Genomic DNA, 17,480 nt, shown 5'->3' with positions numbered 1-17,480 from the left:
AAGCCTAGTACACATGGGCCAAATGTCGGGTGGCATCGACCAGTTCAATAGAAACCAGCCGACATTTGATCCGTGTGTGCTGCAGCCAGTTGGCTGTCATTTTTTTTTCCATCAAACCCATCAAAAAAAAAAAAAAAATTATATTATATATATATAAATATATATATTCTAATAACCAGGATGTGGGCTTGGTTTAGTAGTTCCTTGATCTGACTGTATAACAATTTTTTCCCTATATATATATCTATATATATATATATATATATATATATATATATCTATATATATATATATATATATATATATATATATATATATATATATATATCTATATATATATATATATATATATATAGTGTGTACCAGGCTTATATCAATGCAGCAGCATATACCTCACATTTTCATGAGCTGCGGGTATGAACAGACTCTTGGTGTGCTGCGTTCTGTAAAACCCGACAATAGTCTTTTGGCACAAAGGTAAGCAAAGATTTTACAATAGCTCTCAATGTTGTATACAAGTCAGAGTAATTTTACTGCATAATATTCCTGAATGATAATGCCACAGACTGGCAAAGAGCACTGCCAGAATCTATGTATAAGAATATTTTTGATTGGATAGTGATGCCAATGTGTGACTAATAGTCCCCCAATTTTTTTTTTTTTTTTTATATAGCAGCTTAGTCTGATACAGAGTACAGTGCAGCCACACTGCATGTTGTAATTTGATGGCCACAGCGTATTCTCAAATGTTTGATATTTAGGGGTTTGAGGTAAAAAAATTCTGCTCAATGCAATCTCTCATCTTCTGCTGTCATCTAACATATGGTAAAATAAAAGCAAACTGGCTGCAATGGGCAACTTCCCTTGTTAACGGATGCCTAATGTGCGCAGTTGTCATTCATAAGCCAAAGAAACTGGTGGAGATTTTTGACCCACTAAAGTAGTGTCCACTCCGAGTGGGAAACTTCCACTGCATTTTGAATGAAAGTGGAAAGCCCCTTTATTTACAATAATATATACATTGGTGCAGCGCTAAACGTTGATAATCTCAATACAAGTCATTCATTGAAATGTCAATACAGAATTGATAAAATAAACGAATGTCCATAAAGAAGTGAAATGAATCTTTATCCAAATCCCGTGTAGTAATAGGTACAGAGAAAGTGATATTGATTGAAGAGGAAAGGTCCAACTCCACACCAGCAGTGTTTGCTTAGCAGATGTAAATTGACCACTGAGTTAGGCTACATTCACACCTGAGCGTAGCGTTTTTTACCGCGATTTTACCGCAATGTTTTACAGCGATTTTACCACGATTTACAGGCGTTTTTACAGGCGTTTTTTGTGCAGGCGTTTTTAGATTGAATAGAGACCAATGGAAAACGCCTGTAATCTGCCCAAAAAGAAGCTCATGTACTTTGAGCGTTGGGCGTTTTGCTTACAGCGTCAAAACGCTCAGATGTGAACAGGGGCCATTGAAATGAATAGGATTTGTCTTGTTGGGCGTTTTGAGAGCTGATCCTAGAGCAGAAAAACGCCCCCAAAAACGCCCCAAAACGCCTACATGTGAACAGAGCCTTACAGGTGGTCAAGTTGGGCACAAGGAAAAGTATTCATTTATTCTATCAATTCTGTATTGACATTTCAATGAATGACTTGTATTTAGATTATCAACTTTAGCGCTGCACCAATGTATATATGATCTGTTTTGGAGTTTTGTATTTGACTTCTAGGGCTGGCTGCTTATTCCTACCTTTTTTACTTAAGTGCAGTGTTTTTTTTAATGCTCTCCTTGCCTGCCCTGTCAGTTTAGGTGGACGGCCATGTCATGGTAGGTTTGCAGTTGTGCCATACTCTATTTTCAGATGATGGATTGAACAGTGCTTTGTCAGATGTTCAAAGCTTGGGATATTTTTTTTTTTTTTAAATATAACCTAACCCGGCTTTAAACTTCTCTCCACAACTTTATCCCTGACCTGTCTGGTGTGTTCTTTGGCCTTCATGATGCAGGGTGTCTACTAAGGTTCTCTAACAAACCCCTGGAGGGCTTCACAGAACAGCTGTATTTATACTGAGATTCAATTACATACAGGTTAGGTAGACTAATATATAGGCGATTTCTGAAGGCAATTGGTTCCACCAGATTTTAGTTAGGGGTGTCAGAGAAAAAGGGGGCTGAACCATTTATAATTTTCCTTCTATTTCACAATCATGTGCCACTTTGTCTTGGTCCATGACATAAAATCCCAATAAAATACATTTACATTTTTGGTTATAACATGACAAAATGTGGAAAACTGCAAGGGTTATGAATACTTTATTAAGGCACTGTACCACAGAGTGGGCAACTACTGGTCAATGTCTGTATTTGCTAGTAAAGTTTCATGGGTGGCTGGCACCAAGGATATATTTAGGCAAACTTTTTTTGGAAAAGTTTACTTTGTAGTAAGTTTACACTGGTTATAAAAAAAAAAAAAGATAGGAGGGGCCAACAACGCTGACCTTTTAAAATCCAGATGGCCTGGCTCTCAAAACGACCTAATGACATCAATATTTTATTTAGATTAATAAAACTGAAGACAGGCCATAAGGCCATATCTGTCAGCTTGTGTCAGATCAATGACTTAAATCAGAAGTAAACTTTATTTTTGAAAAACTGCCAACTGAGATTTTTAGAACAGAAAAGTATGCTGTATGTCTTTGGTCATAAATGCTTCTTCCTAGTGGTCAGCACATGCACAGTTCAATATACAGTCCTGCCATGATCCTCTACTGCAGGGGTCTTCAAACTATGGCCCTCCAGTTGTTTAGGAACTACAATTCCCATCATGCTTAGTCATGTCTGTGAATGTCATAGTTTTAAAATGCGCCATGGGACGTGTAGTTCTGCAACAGCTGGAGGGCCGTAGTTTGAGAAACCCTGCTCTACTGAGATGAAGTTATTCCCTCAAGCATTTAAGGAAATTACATCAGTCCACTCTGGCCAATGAAGATGGCTGAAGAATCCAAATCTGGTATAGGAGTGGGTGAAATAAAAGTGCTGATGATTAGTTGGACTGTTGTATTGCTGGAAAAGGGCATCCACAAGTTAACCATGCCAAGTATACTTACACAATACGTCAAAATCTCCCAGGGCCCAGGGGAAAAGCAAAAGGGCCAGGGTGCCATACAGGAAAGAATAGCAATGCAGCTTCTATATTAAGCTTATTACAGGTTTTCTTTGAATGAAATATATTTATAGCGTAATCTGGTGCCAACACGCTGCTAAAATTATTATATGACAGCAGAAAACCCAAATTTCTTTCTCTCTTTCAGGCAGCCCCTACTGTGGGTGGTTCACCTGGATTATCTCTTAGATCACTGACACTTTTGCCAGTATGTTTTCTGTGCATAGCTGTTCACTCTTGCAAGAGCCAGCTTAAGCTCCTTCTCACCTACAGCTGCTTAGAGAAGGTGATCAGATATTTGGACATGACCAGACAGAGCTCCAGGATGATGTCACCTGTGTTTACTACTTTGGATAGGGGTGATGGGGAGAGAGGGTAGTACAGATCAGCTAGTTTTACAACCTCTTCCCTCTACAACTCCCATCCTTTAACAAGTCACTGCCCAGTTAGAACATATCCCATGCCTATTAGCAACTTTACAGCCCAAACTGTCAAAATTTCCCATACAAAAACAACACAAGGTGCTGCTTTAGAGGCACAGATCAACCTTTTTTTGGCCAGAGATTGGTTCTGCCATTACACTCATCATAGGACAACAATGATTCATTTTTTAGCTTTCTCGAGATAGGCCCTCTTTAAAATGCCAATCTTACCTTCTTCAGTGTGAATGTTAACTGTTTGCTTCCCACTGCTGTATCAGCAACATTAAGCAATTCAAGTTTCTCTTCAACCTTGATGCGATCTTCAAGGGTTTTGCTGAAAAAGAAAGACAGAATGATGGCACGGATCTTGTAATAATCACTATATTCTTGCTAATATTTAAACACATCTATTTTGGGGAACAAACATGCCCAGAGTCCCTGGTTACATATGTACCAGATTTATTAACAATTAATGGATTAACTTGCTGAGAAGACACTTCCTAAACCACCTTATTCTCAACATAAGCGCAATCAGACAGGAAAATTCTGACTGCACCTTTCGGAAAGATCTGCCAGTAATGTATTCTATGGCTGAAGGTTGTCACAGAAAGGCAGACATTTGACTGGAAATAATCCATTCTTAAGTAACCCATTTCATATCAAGGACCCCCACAATCCCTGCCAATACCATGAGTGGTGCACATATGGTGCTTTTGATTCACACTTCTCCCTAGAAGAAAGACTCAGAGCCGGTTCACACTGCGGCGACCATAAGTCGCCCCATGTCGGAGCGACTTTTTACCGCGATTTTAGCGCAATTTTACCGCGACTTGTGAATTATTTTGCGTGACTTGTTTGGCCAATCAGAATATGATGTGTTGTGACCTAATTCCCCTTTTCTGTTTTTTTTTTACTCATTTCCTCATTGCCCACCAGTGCCACGTATCAGTGTCCACGAGTGCCACGTATGTGTCCACCAGTGCCACTGCCCACCAGTGCCACGAATCAGTGCCACGAATCAGTGTCCACCAGTGCCACGAATCAGTGCCACATATCAGTGCCACATATCAGTGCCACATATCAGTGCCACATATCAGTGCCACATATCAGTGCCACATATCAGTGCCACATATCAGTGCCACATATCAGTGTCCACCAGTGCCACATATCAGTGTCCACCAGTGCCACATATCAGTGTCCACCAGTGCCACATATCAGTGTCCACCAGTGCCACATATCAGTGCCACATATCAGTATCCACCAGTGCCACATATCAGTGTCCACCAGTGCCACATATCAGTGCCACGTATCAGTGTCCACCAGTGCCACGTATCAATGCCACGTATCAGTGTCCACCAGTGCCACATATCAGTGCCACTAATCAGTGTCCACCTGTGCCACGTATCAATGCCACGTATCAGTGTCCACCTGTGCCACGTATCAATGCCACGCATCAGTGTCCACCAGTGCCACGTATCAGTGTCCACCAGTGCCACGTATCAGTGTCCACCAGTGCCACGTATCAGTGTCCACCAGTGCTACGTATCAGTGTCCACCAGTGCCACGTATCAGTGTCCACCAGTGCCACGTATCAGTGTCCACCAGTGCCACGTATCAGTGTCCACCAGTGCCACGTATCAGTGTCCACCAGTGCCACATATCAGTGCCACTAATCAGTGTCCACCAGTGCCACATATCAGTGCCACTAATCAGTGTCCACCAGTGCCACGTATCAGTGCCACTAATCAGTGTCCACCTGTGCCACGTATCAATGCCACGTATCAGTGTCCACCAGTGCCACGTATCAGTGTCCACCAGTGCCACGTATCAGTGTCCACCAGTGCCACGTATCAGTGTCCACCAGTGCCACGTATCAGTGTCCACCAGTGCCACGTATCAGTGTCCACCAGTGCCACGTATCAGTGTCCACCAGTGCCACGTATCAGTGTCCACCAGTGCCACGTATCAGTGTCCACCAGTGCCACGTATCAGTGTCCACCAGTGCCACGTATCAGTGTCCACCAGTGCCAGTATTTACTACTTGTAAAATTGTAGTGCGAGCTAAATGTTGGCTTAAATTTGCTAGTGTATCTAAAACTGCTAGTACATCTAACACTCCCTCCAAGGATGACAATGCTGCTGTCCAAGGGTGCACCTGTGCTCTTTCATCCAGTGTGGTGGCACTCTAAGGCCTGGTTCACACCCCTGCGTTTTTTAGTGCTTTATGCAGAAACGCACTATGGTCCATTTAACATGGTTTCCTATGGGACACATTCACAGCCATGCTTTTTTCAGCTGCTGAATTTTTGGAAAAGATCAGGGAATTCTTTTTAAGTCAATAAACTTCAATGGAGAAGCTGGAGAAAAGCATGTAGAGTTGTTTTTTGCCGTTATTTGCCTGTTTAACCATTTGCTGACCACCCCACGCATATTTACTGCTGCAGGGCGGCTCGGCTGCGCATAATCACGTAGAGCTACACAATCATGTGTATACGGTCTCAGGGGCGCACCCGCACGCCTCCGGAGCCAAGCTCCCGGTGCGATTAGAAACAGTGGGAGCCAGACCATGGGAGGAGCGGGCTCGATTGCCGCTGGTCTCCTGCAATCTTCAGGGAAACTGACAGGAGAGCCGTCTGCCTATGTAAACAAAGCAGGCGGCTCTCCTGTCAGACATGCACAGTGAGATCGTGTGTCTCAGCTAAGCTGAAACACAGATCTCTGTGTGCCTGTCACAAAGCCCCCCCCCCCCCACAGTTAGGCTCGCAGTTAACCCCTTGATCACCCCCAGTATTAACCCCTTCCCCACCAGTGTCATTTATACAGTAACGGTGCATATTATTTAGCACTGATTACTGTATTAATGTCACTGGTCCCCAAAAAGTGTCACTTAGTGTCAGTCAGATTCGTCCGCCGCAATGTCGCAGTCCCACTAAAAATTGCTGATCGCTGCCATTACTAATAAAAAAAATAAAAAGTCCAAAAATCTATCCCATAGTTTGTAAACGATATAACTTTTGCGCAAACCAATAAAAATACGCTTTTTGGGATTTTTTTTTTTTACCCAAGATATGTAGCAGAATACAAATTGCCATAAACTGATAAAAAAAATAGATTTTTTAAATTTTTTATTGGGAATGTTTTATAGAAGTAAAAAATATTGTTTTTTTCAAAATTGTGGCTTTTTTTTTTTTATAGCGCAAATTCTAAAAACCGCAGAAGTGATCAAATACCACCAAAAGAATGCTCTATTTGGGGGGAAAAAAAGTACATCAATTGTATTTGGGTACAGCATCGCATGACCGCACAATTGTTAAAGTAATACAGTGCCGAATCGCAAATATTGCCTGGTCATTAAGGGGGTAAAACCTTCTGGAGCTTAAGTGGTTAATCTGCCCAACAACAAATTGGCCCCCCCCCAAAAAAAAAAAGCATAAAAAATGCAAAACACATAAAAAAAAAAAAAAAAAACACCACAGGAACATATGTGCAAAAACGCACAGAAATTAATCAAAAGCAAACTGCATAGGTGTGAACCAGGCCTAATGCAGGAGGTGTGTTACTGGCCAGATCACCAGGTAAAAACAGACGGGAAAAAAGCCTAAATAAAATAGAACTAACGCAGCCACCACATCTAATGATTGTTAAACTGTAATATATTACATTTTTTGGTTAGTGGTTTATTAGCACTTAAACTCCTGTGTATGCGGAAAATATGTTATTTCCCTTTACTTCTTACATGTGTGTGGTCTGTCCTCTAGGACCTCACTTCCCCTGGAAGACGTAAGACCACATTTGGAGACACACTGCAATTGTGGTTTTCACATACATCTGCAAACGTATGCAACTAACACATATGGCTGGCAGGGCTCGGTGCTGAGGATTTTATAGATTTGCATATCGTATAACAGAGTCAGATTCTCACAGTGTCAAATGATGGGTCCTGAGTTAGTGTAGTCTTGTTAAGACAGCTCTAGATATTAATAGAAAATTATACACGCAAACTTTATACGTGTCAGAAAATTCACCCCCTAACCCAATTATCAAATGGTGACACACCTATAACAAAAAAGCAAGCAATGGGAATAATCCTGTCCCTGATCATGACCTAGTTCAAATGCAGAGCACAGACTCGTCTGCAGAGCTACATACAGTATTTGGCATAATGAAGATAGTAAAACAGCAGTGGCTCTTTATTTTAAAGCCCATCCCTGGGCTTAAAAAAAAAAAAAAAAAAAAATCAGATTTTTGTAAGATCTTACCGTAAAATCCTTTTCTCTTAGCTCATTGACAGACGTAGTCTTCTTGATTCACAAGAACTGGGTTATGTTGTCTCCGCAGGAGTAGGACTAGGCAGAAAAGAAAAAACGTTCTGGCTCCACCCTAGGGGCAGTCCCAGAGGGTATATCCTCCCTCTCTCTGCTACAAGGCATCAGTTCTGTCACAAAGCAGCAACAGAGAATTTAACCCAACCCAACTCAATGATAGAGGGGCGGGTACTACGTCTGTCAATGAGCTAAGAGAAAAGGATTTTACGGTAAGATCTTACAAAAATCAGATTTTCTCTGTCGCTCATTGACAGACGTAGTCTTCTTGATTCACAAGAACTGGGACATCCAGAAGCAGTGCCACAAATGAGGGGTGGGATTGACAGAAATCAAAATCCAATCTAGAAGGCCCAACCGGTGCCAAACTAGAAGTTTTAAAGGCTCATTATAAACAAAGAATGAGACTCAAAATAAAAATTCCAACGGAAAAAAACCCTCGAGGTAGACCACTGGTCTCCTCAAATGGCGGCCTGCAAAACCTTGCGGCCAAACGAGGCATCAGACGATGCCATTACATCAACTTTATAATGTTTTGTAAAGGTATGCACCGACGACCAGGTAGCCGCCTTGCACACCTGGACCACTGACGCCTGATGGCGAAAGGCCCATGACGCACTAAGTGCCCGAGTGGAGTGCGCCTTAACAGGGAACGGGGGCTCCCGACCCTTAATAGAATAAGCCTGTACCACCGTCTGTCTGATCCATTTGGAAATAGTTGCGGCAGATGCAGGCAACCCCTTTTTGGGTCCATCCGGGATCACAAAAAGTGAATCCGTCTTACGAAACGAGTCTGTCGTTTTCAAGTATACCCTGATCGCCCGGACCACATCCAAGGAGTGTAAAGCAAACTCCCGAGGATGACTGGGCTTAGGACACAGGGAAGGTAATACAATTTCTTCATTCAGATGAAATTCTGAAACCACTTTTGGTAGGAAGGATGGATTCGGACGAAGAACCACCTTATCTCTATGAACCACCAGATATGGGGAACGACAAGATAATGCGGCCAGTTCTGACACCCTGCGTGCAGAAGTGATAGCCACCAAGAAGGCCACCTTCTGGGACAACGTAGGTAGAGGAATCTCCCTAATATCTTGAAAGGGAGGTTTCTGAAGAACCGACAATACTAAATTAAGATCCCAGGGTGGTAACGGCGCGCGCACTGGCGGAGCCAGATGTCGCACCCCCTGGATGAAATTCCGCACCAAGGAATGAGTAGCCAAAGGCTTCTGAAAGAAGATAGCTAATGCTGAGACCTGACCCTTGATAGTACTCAAGGCCAGTTTCTGCTCAACCCCTTGTTGCAGAAAAGCTAATATTCGACTAACCGAATAAGACCGTGGACGGAACCCCAGAGGTTCACACCATGCAATGTAGGACTTCCATGTGCGATGATAAATCTTTCTGGAAGTCGCTTTCCTTGCTTTAACTAGAGTAGGAATAACTGAAGCTGACAATCCCTTGTCCTTCAGCACCTGGGTCTCAATAGCCAGGCCGTTAAAGCCAGCGATCGTAAAGCAGGATGGAAGATCGGTCCCTGAGACAGTAGGTCCTCCCTGAGAGGAAGTCTCCACGGGACGTCCGCCACCAGTCTGACCAAGTCGGCGTACCACGCTCGGCGAGGCCAGTCCGGAGCTACCAGGATTACTGGAATTCCTTCCTCCTCTATCCTGCCCGAGAGGAGGGAAGGCATACATTAGCTGGTATTGCCCCCATGGGGCGATCAGTGCGTCTGCGGTCTCTGCTAGAGGATCGCGGGAGAAAGCCTCGAATCTCTGTACTTTCCTGTTGAATCGTGATGCCAACAGATCCACATCCGGGGGGTGCCCCAACGTAGGCACAACTGGTGGAAGACTTCTGGATGGAGGGACCCCAGCAAGGAACTTAGGTCCTTACTCCTGACTAGACAGAAAAAAACTGATGCCTTGTAGCAGAGAGAGGGAGGATATACCCTCTGGGACTGCCCCTAGGGTGGAGCCAGAACGTTTTTTCTTTTCTGCCTAGTCCTACTCCTGCGGAGACAACATAACCCAGTTCTTGTGAATCAAGAAGACTACGTCTGTCAATGAGCGACAGAGAAAAAACCTTATATATTATATACACACACACACACACACACACACACACACACACACACACACACACACACAAACACTAATACTAATACTAAAACTATTGGGAAGCCTGCCTTTACATGCACATGAACTTTAAGGGCCCACTCTTTGCACCTTGTTTGTGCACTGGTGCACAGTCATGTTGGAACAGGAAGGGGCCATCCCCAAACTGTTCCCACAAAGTTGGGAGCATAAAATTAGCCACAATGTCTTGGTATGCGGACATGTTAAGAGTTCCCTTCACTGGAACTAATGGCCCGTACACACGATCCGAAAATCGGACGAAAATTAACGCTTGTGAAAGGATCGGACGATAATCGGATCGTTAGTACACAGCTTATGAGAGGCGATCACGACAGTTCACCCGATATTATCCGGTCGTGCAAGCATAAAAATTTTGATCGTATTATAACACATTGTACGATAATCGTATTATCAGTATGTTGTTCGTCCGAAAAAAATGGTGAGCAGTAGACAGCGCATGAGCAGTAGACATTTTCCCCTCACACACTACAGCGTGGTTACGCATACCGGAAGCTAAGAATTATCGTCCGAGAAAATTCGTATCGTGAGTAACCTCTCCCTTTAAGCGAATATTATTAAGAGCTGCTAGAATACGAAAAATAACGGATGGAACGTCGCCCGATTTTCGGATCGTGTGTACTGGGCATAAGGGGCCAAGCCCAACGCCTGAAAAACAACCCCACACCATAATCCCCCCTCCAAATGGTTTGGACCAGTGCACAAGGCAAGGTCCATAAAGACGGATGAGCACGTTTGGGGTGGAGGAACTTGACCGGCCTGCACAGAGTCCTGACCTCAACCCGATAGCACACCTCTGGGATGAAATAGAGCAGAGACTGCGAGCCAGGCCTTCTCTCCAACATCAGTGCCTGACCTCACAAATGGGCTTCTGGAAGAATGGTCATACATTCCCATAGACACACTCCTAAACCTTGTGGACAGCCTTCCCAGAAAAGTTGAAGTTGGTATAGCTGTAAAGGGTGGGCCAACTCAATATTGAACCCTACAGACTAATACTGGAAAGCCATTAAAGTTCATGTGCAGGCGTCCCAGTGCTTTTTGTAATATAGTGTATATTACCGCCCCCCCCCCCCCCCCCCCAAAGAAAAGAAAAAAAAAATACCAAAAAAAAAAATCTCAGACCGCGAAACTCATGTTCAAGCATAGAGCCCAGAGTTAGGCTTTAAGCTCCTTATTAAATAATGCTTAGGGCGGCTGGGTCATGAAGTCATATCATCTTACAGAAATGCAAGACAATTTAAAAGAAATCCGTGGGGGCATCATGCTTGACGCAGTGTACTCTAAAAACCTTCACCATATCTGTGTTTTGGTTTACAGAAGTCAGAATGTGCTGAGAAAACAAGTTCAAGTCTATGGCGTAGTGCACATCATATTTATGTAAAACTCTGGTCTTCAAGGACCATTGACAATGCATTCTCTGCAGTTCTAGGTAGTGGCACAGTTTTTCTTAGTACGTTAGAGCTTACAATCTAAGGAGCAAGTGATACAAAAGGTAATAACTGTGGGGATGAGCTGATGAAGAAAATAAAAGAACAGTTGATAGGTGGGGGCAGGATAGGCTTCTCTAAAGACAAAAGTTTTCAGGGATCCCCTAAAAGTGGACAGAGTTGGAGACAGTCAGAATGATTGGGGTAGGGAATTCAAAAGCATGGGAGAGGATCAGGAGAAGTCCAGGATGCGAGCATGGGAGGAGGTGACGAGGGAGCTAGAGAGCAGGAGGTCTTGAGCGGAAAGAGGAGAACGATTAGGTTGGTATTCTGAGACTAGGTTAGTGATGTAGCTGGGGAACGAGTTGTGGATAGTTTTGTAAGTTATTGTTAGTATTTTGAATTTAATTTGTTGGGTGAGTGGAGCTAATGGAGGGATTGGCAGAGAGGGGTAGCAGACATTGAGCGTTTTTTAAAGCGGAGTTCCGGGCACAAAATCGATCTTTTTTTTTGTGCCCGTCCGCTTGTTCTCCTTCACCTGAAAAGGAATTGGATAGTTAGGTTGTTTTTTTTTTTTTTTACTAACCTTGTAGTTGAAGATCGAATATACTCACCTAGTCTTCACTTCCTCCCTCTGAGCCGCGGCTCCGCCGTCACTTCCTGTCTTGCGATGATTCCTGGGAGCTGAACGTCATCGCTCCCAGGAATCAATGCGACGGCACCGGCCCCGCTCGTCACTTCCGGGGCGACACCGCATTCCCTGCTAAACAGCTTCTGGGCATGCCCAGAAGCTATGGAGGAATGCGGCGCCACACCGGAAGTGACGAGAGGGGCCGTTGCAGGCGCATTCTGGGAGAAGAGGACACGGTAGAAGACGCAGAAGAGGACGCAGAAGAGGACCGCGCCGGCTTCAGCTGCCCACAAGAGAGATGGAAACGCTGTGGAAGAAATTTTATAAGTGAGTATTTCTTCTTGCAGGTAAGTGCGAACCGGGACAGATCAGAGGCTAGCCATTGTGGAATGTACTAGCCCTGACTGTCCCGGGGGTATGTTCACTGAAAAATGTTTTCTGTGCCCGGAACTCCGCTTTAAGGTGGATGAGTCTGGCAGCAGCATTCATGATAGGCTGAAGGGGGGGGGGCTATTTAAAGTAAGCCAATGAGAAGGGAGTTGCAGTAGTTGAGGTGAGAGATAACCAGGGAGTGAAGCAGGAGCTTTGTGGTTTCATTGGTTAGGAAGGGACATATTTTGGGGACTTTACAGAGGTTGAGGTGACAAGCTTTGGAAAGTGATTGGATGTGGGGCCGAAAGGAGAGTTCAGAGTCAAGAATAAAATTCTAGCACCCCGGCATGCTGGAATGGGTGGATGGTTGTGCCATTGCTCTTCAAAGAGAAGTCAGGGAAAGAGGCACGTGAGGGAGCAAATATAATGAGCTCGGTTTTGGACAAGTTGAGTTTGAGGAAGTGGTGTGACATCCAGACAGATATGTCTGTTAGTAAGTTGGTGATGTGTGAGGAGACTGATGGAGTGAGTTGGGGGGTGGAGAGATAGATTTGGGTGTCGTCAGCGAAAGACGAGTTTACGCCAAGTAAATAGATACCCAATGTCACACTTTAAAATTGCGCATGCTCCTGGAATGGTGACACTACGGTACTTAAAAATCTCCATTGGCAACGGTTTAAACATTTTTACAGATTACCTGTTTACAGTACAGGGGAGGTCTAGCACTAGAATTATTGCTCTCGCTCTAATGTTCGTGGCGATATCTCACGTGTGTTGCGAACACCGTTTACATATGCGTGCGTGACCTACGTATGTGTCCTCTCCTGTGCGCAAGCACGGAGGGATCGGGCCCTTTAAATTTTGTTTTCTCTTATTTAATTCTACTTTTTATTTTTAAACTGTCCCTTTATTTTTTTTTTATCCCTTTTTTTCCCCTTTTACAAGAAATGTACACATCCCTTGTATTAGAAATAAGGATGACAGGTCCTCTTTTTGAAGAGATTTGGGGGAAAAAAGATATTAAATCTCTCAATTACCTTTAAAAGCAAAAGACCAAAAAAAAAGTGATTTTTTGCTTAAAAAATAAAATATTATAAATAAATAGTTTACTTCCACACTGGACCGGAAGTGACGTCGCACTGGTCCTCCAAGGCAATATAGGCGATCAAAGACAATCTGGTCTTGGATTGCAATAAGCATGACAAGAACACCAGCAAGCTGCGGCGGGAGGGGGGGAGCGTTCCAGCGGCTCATGAGAAAGCAGGCCGCTGGCTGAAATAAAGATACCGTGGTTATGGCTGATAGCTTCAGCCATAACCCCGAAAACAATGTCCAAACTCCAACCTGTATATATATATATATATATATATATATATATATATATATATATATATATATATATATAACCGCGCTGGAGCAATAATAGTAAAAGCGGCAGCTGTAGTGGGAAACACTAGAAGCAAATATGTAATAGAAAGCTGCGCTAGCAATTGATAAAAGCAGATGTATGAACAGTAGAAAATTGAGTACAGTCCAAGTTCATAAGAGGGTATCAAAAATCAAGTGTCAAGTCCAAGAAAGCCTCTAACGGACTCCAGGTTAGAGAAAATCCACCACCAGAGAGCACTCAGTCAGCCGCTGTGAAGCATGCATAAGGGGTATGCGCTTACCAGATGACTACAGGTATGTAACATGGGTAAACACCAAATAGCCTCAGAGCCAGCTCCAGCGTATGCCACCTCTCCCACCGAGTACAATCAGGTATAGGAACAGCACCAGCCACCTCGTCCTCATCAAAAGTCAAGCAAACATATGCAAGAGAAGAGTGGGGCCACAATAGTGTAGATGGTATGCACAGTTTATTGGACGAATAAATGTAAATACACTCACAATATGCCGAAGGATAAAAGCATTCATCAAACAGAATCAAAAGCCGCCGCCGCCGCCCGACTTCCGGCCGCACAATAGTGACGTCAGCACGCCTTCCCTACAATCGTTTCGTCAGAACTGACATCTTCCAGGGGATGCGGGCGGCGTGCTGAGTCACCACTATTAATACCGTCAGAGGCATACGCCCCTTCCGGAAGTCGGGGAAGCAGGCAGCGCCATATTAGAACATGGAAAAGACCAGGCATTTGCAGAGAGAGCGTTCACACAGCGGCTGCAGCTCCTAACCCAATAGAAAGCCACCATTGCTGTCTCAAATGTTAGTGAAGCTCGATCAGCATTCCTGGAAACTGATGAGTATATAGCAAATAACAATTAAGAATAAAAAACAAAAACAACGAATAAAATTAAGGTCCAGCCAGAGTTGCCACCGCAAGGATCTGCTCATGGATTGAGTCTGAATTGGTAAAATCAACCCGATATAACGAAAGAGCTGGTACAGTTGCCATTAACATTAGCCAAATAACGGAATAAGCTATATATATGATAAATAAGCACTAAAATGCCTAATCCAGGCTGAGAATGGCCAAATCATATAGTAATAAAAAATAGAAATGTAAATCTAAGTAGGCTGAGAAAAACAGCTCTGTAACCTTCCTTTGTTCGTGTGCCATGTTTGAGGAGGGGTCTCCCTTTCCTCCAATCAGTTCTCACACATTTTACAAGAGCTCTAACTGCAGCTTCCCGCCCCCTCCTCTGTGATACTGACTGACGAAGGATTTTATCTAAATTCAGGCCCTTTGAATGAAAGTAGAAAATAAAAGAGTGCAGACAGACAGGTACAACTTATGTAGGAGGTTTTGTTTCATCTCCTTGTATCACCTGAGGCCAGTCACTTCGCTGGGTATATGTAAGGGTTTACAGCTACTTTAAAGTGGAACCTTGGCCAAAAGTGGAGATTCCGCTCTTCCTCCTCCCCTGCCATATTTGGAAATCTATCTCTATATATATATATATATATATATATATATATATATATATATATATATATATATATATATATATATATATATATATATATATAATATATAATATATATATATTTTTTTTTTTTGGGTGAGGGTACCTAGTTTTGAAAAGTACCCGCTCCCACTTGGATTGCCTAGGGATCCAAGGGAAGGTTCTCCCCCCCATCCCTGGCTCTATACATCCTGGGACGCATCTCAGGTCCCAGGAGGCCGCAGGACCATTCAAAGGGCAGCGCAGCTCGCACATGCGCAGTGTGAAGCTGCAAAGAGCCACAGCTGGCTTCCCACAGTTACCATGCCGATGCCAGGGATCCCAAGAATGACAAAGAACCTACCTGCCTGGGTGAGGATGGCACTGGATCCCTGGACAGGTGAGTGTCTGTTTAATAAAAGTACAGTTTTTGTAGCTGCTGACTTTTCATTTTTGCAGATCTGACTGAAGCTCCTCTAACACCTAGGGCCATGACACACTGCCAACTTTGTAACAACTACAAATATGTCTGCTTGTTTTCTCCGGGGATTTGTAATTGGACATATAGTTACTACTGCAGCTGACTAATTGTGTTGGCAGCTACAGTATTTACTACTAAAGCTTGGAATCGCCTAGCTAGCTCCAAATGTTGCAAAGTCCACCACACTGTGACTGAACAACAAACCACTAGGAATTTCTGTGACACGGACCTTTTATTGACTGCAATGGTCTTTTTAATAGCAGATTGTGTCAAGCAGCTACCCTGCTGCTTGGTGAAAAAGGAGCAAAAAATATATTGAGGTTGTGTCCCTAACATGGTGTAGCATTAGTTTTAATTTCTCAGGATTTCTTCTTCTCTTTTTTTATCTGGTGAGCCGGTGAATAAAGACGGTTCGAATCTCGGCCAGTTCAGCAGAGAGCAGCTAAGATTCGAACCATGTATAGTCTGACTGACTTGGATACAAGCCAGCATGTCTAATTTCTAAGATGCGATTGATGCTATAGCAGAGCTAGGAACAATCACTGTGTTCTCTCACAGCTTTCAGGGCTGTGTACAGATGTTTCAAGTGTATGGAGATGCACACTAGTGACCGTGGGCGCCAGGATGGCGGATGATGTTACACAAGACAGATAAGTGCACAGGGGATGGCAGCAGTGAGGAGGGTCTTAATGGTGCCTGATGCGAACAGTGAACAGGCTGACAAAAGCCCAGGTGCCAAGACACAATTTCTAGTCACCATGGCAGTCTGGCGCCTGGGATTTGTTGAGCCCTGATGTAAACCCTAATGTTTCTTTGCACACTGCTGTTTAACAATGCAGTGTTTTTGGGCATACAGGCTACATTCACAGTTACATAGTAGTTGAGGTTGAATAAAGACAATAGTCCATCCAGTTCAACCTGTGTAGGTGTGTGTGTTTGTGGCCGTAATCATTTCTCATACCCCTTAAAGTTCTGATCCTTGAGATGTATGTCCAAGAGTCTTTTGAAAGTAGCCATACTTCCTGCAGAAACTACCTCTTGTGGTAGAGAATTCCGCAATCTTGTAGCCCTAACAGTAAAGAACCTCCTGCGTTGCCTGAGATTAAATTTCTTCTCCTCTAATCGCATTGTATGTCCTCGCGTCCTCATAAAATCCTTGCGACTGAATAGTTTTTTTTTTCTATGCTGCGATCACCGTTGAGGTATTTGTAAATTGCTATCATGTCCCCTCTCAGGCGTCTCTTCTCCAGGGAGAGTAAATCAAGCGATTGTAAACGCTCTTCATTATTAAGGTCCTCAAATCCCCTAATTAGTTTAGTTGCCCTTCTCTGGACTCTCTCCAGCTCCCACACATCCCTCCTGAAGACTGGTGACCAGAACTGGACAGAATACTCCAGATGCGGTCGAACCAAAGTTTTTTAAAGTGGTAGGATTATAGCTTTATCTCAGGAATACATCCCCTTCTTTATGCATGCTAATATTCTGCCGGCTTTGGCAGCTGCAGCTTGACATTGCATGCTATTGCCTAGTCTATCCTCTACTAAGACTCCCAGATCTTTCTCCATTTTTGATTCCCCCAAAGGTCCCCCCCCCCCCCTAAAAAGTGTATT

At 43.6% G+C, this 17,480-nt stretch overlaps 1 protein-coding gene across 1 annotated transcript in view; it reads right to left on the bottom strand.

Annotated features, from left to right (window-relative positions):
• The window catches only part of NOL10 (nucleolar protein 10), a 156,913-nt gene that overhangs the window by 26,638 nt on the left and 112,795 nt on the right, over positions 1 to 17,480 (bottom strand). The window contains exon 20 of the mRNA XM_082249167.1: positions 3,821 to 3,923. Within this exon, the coding sequence (XP_082105293.1) occupies positions 3,821 to 3,923 (103 nt within the window). The remainder of the gene's footprint in view (positions 1 to 3,820; positions 3,924 to 17,480) is intronic.

The sequence above is a fragment of the Pelophylax lessonae genome (genome assembly GCF_965119305.1).
Source record: "Pelophylax lessonae genome assembly, chromosome: 3".
Taxonomy (NCBI): domain Eukaryota; kingdom Metazoa; phylum Chordata; class Amphibia; order Anura; family Ranidae; genus Pelophylax; species Pelophylax lessonae.
Note: the sequence above shows the minus strand (reverse complement) of the source record. Positions and strands in the feature narration are given on the sequence as shown.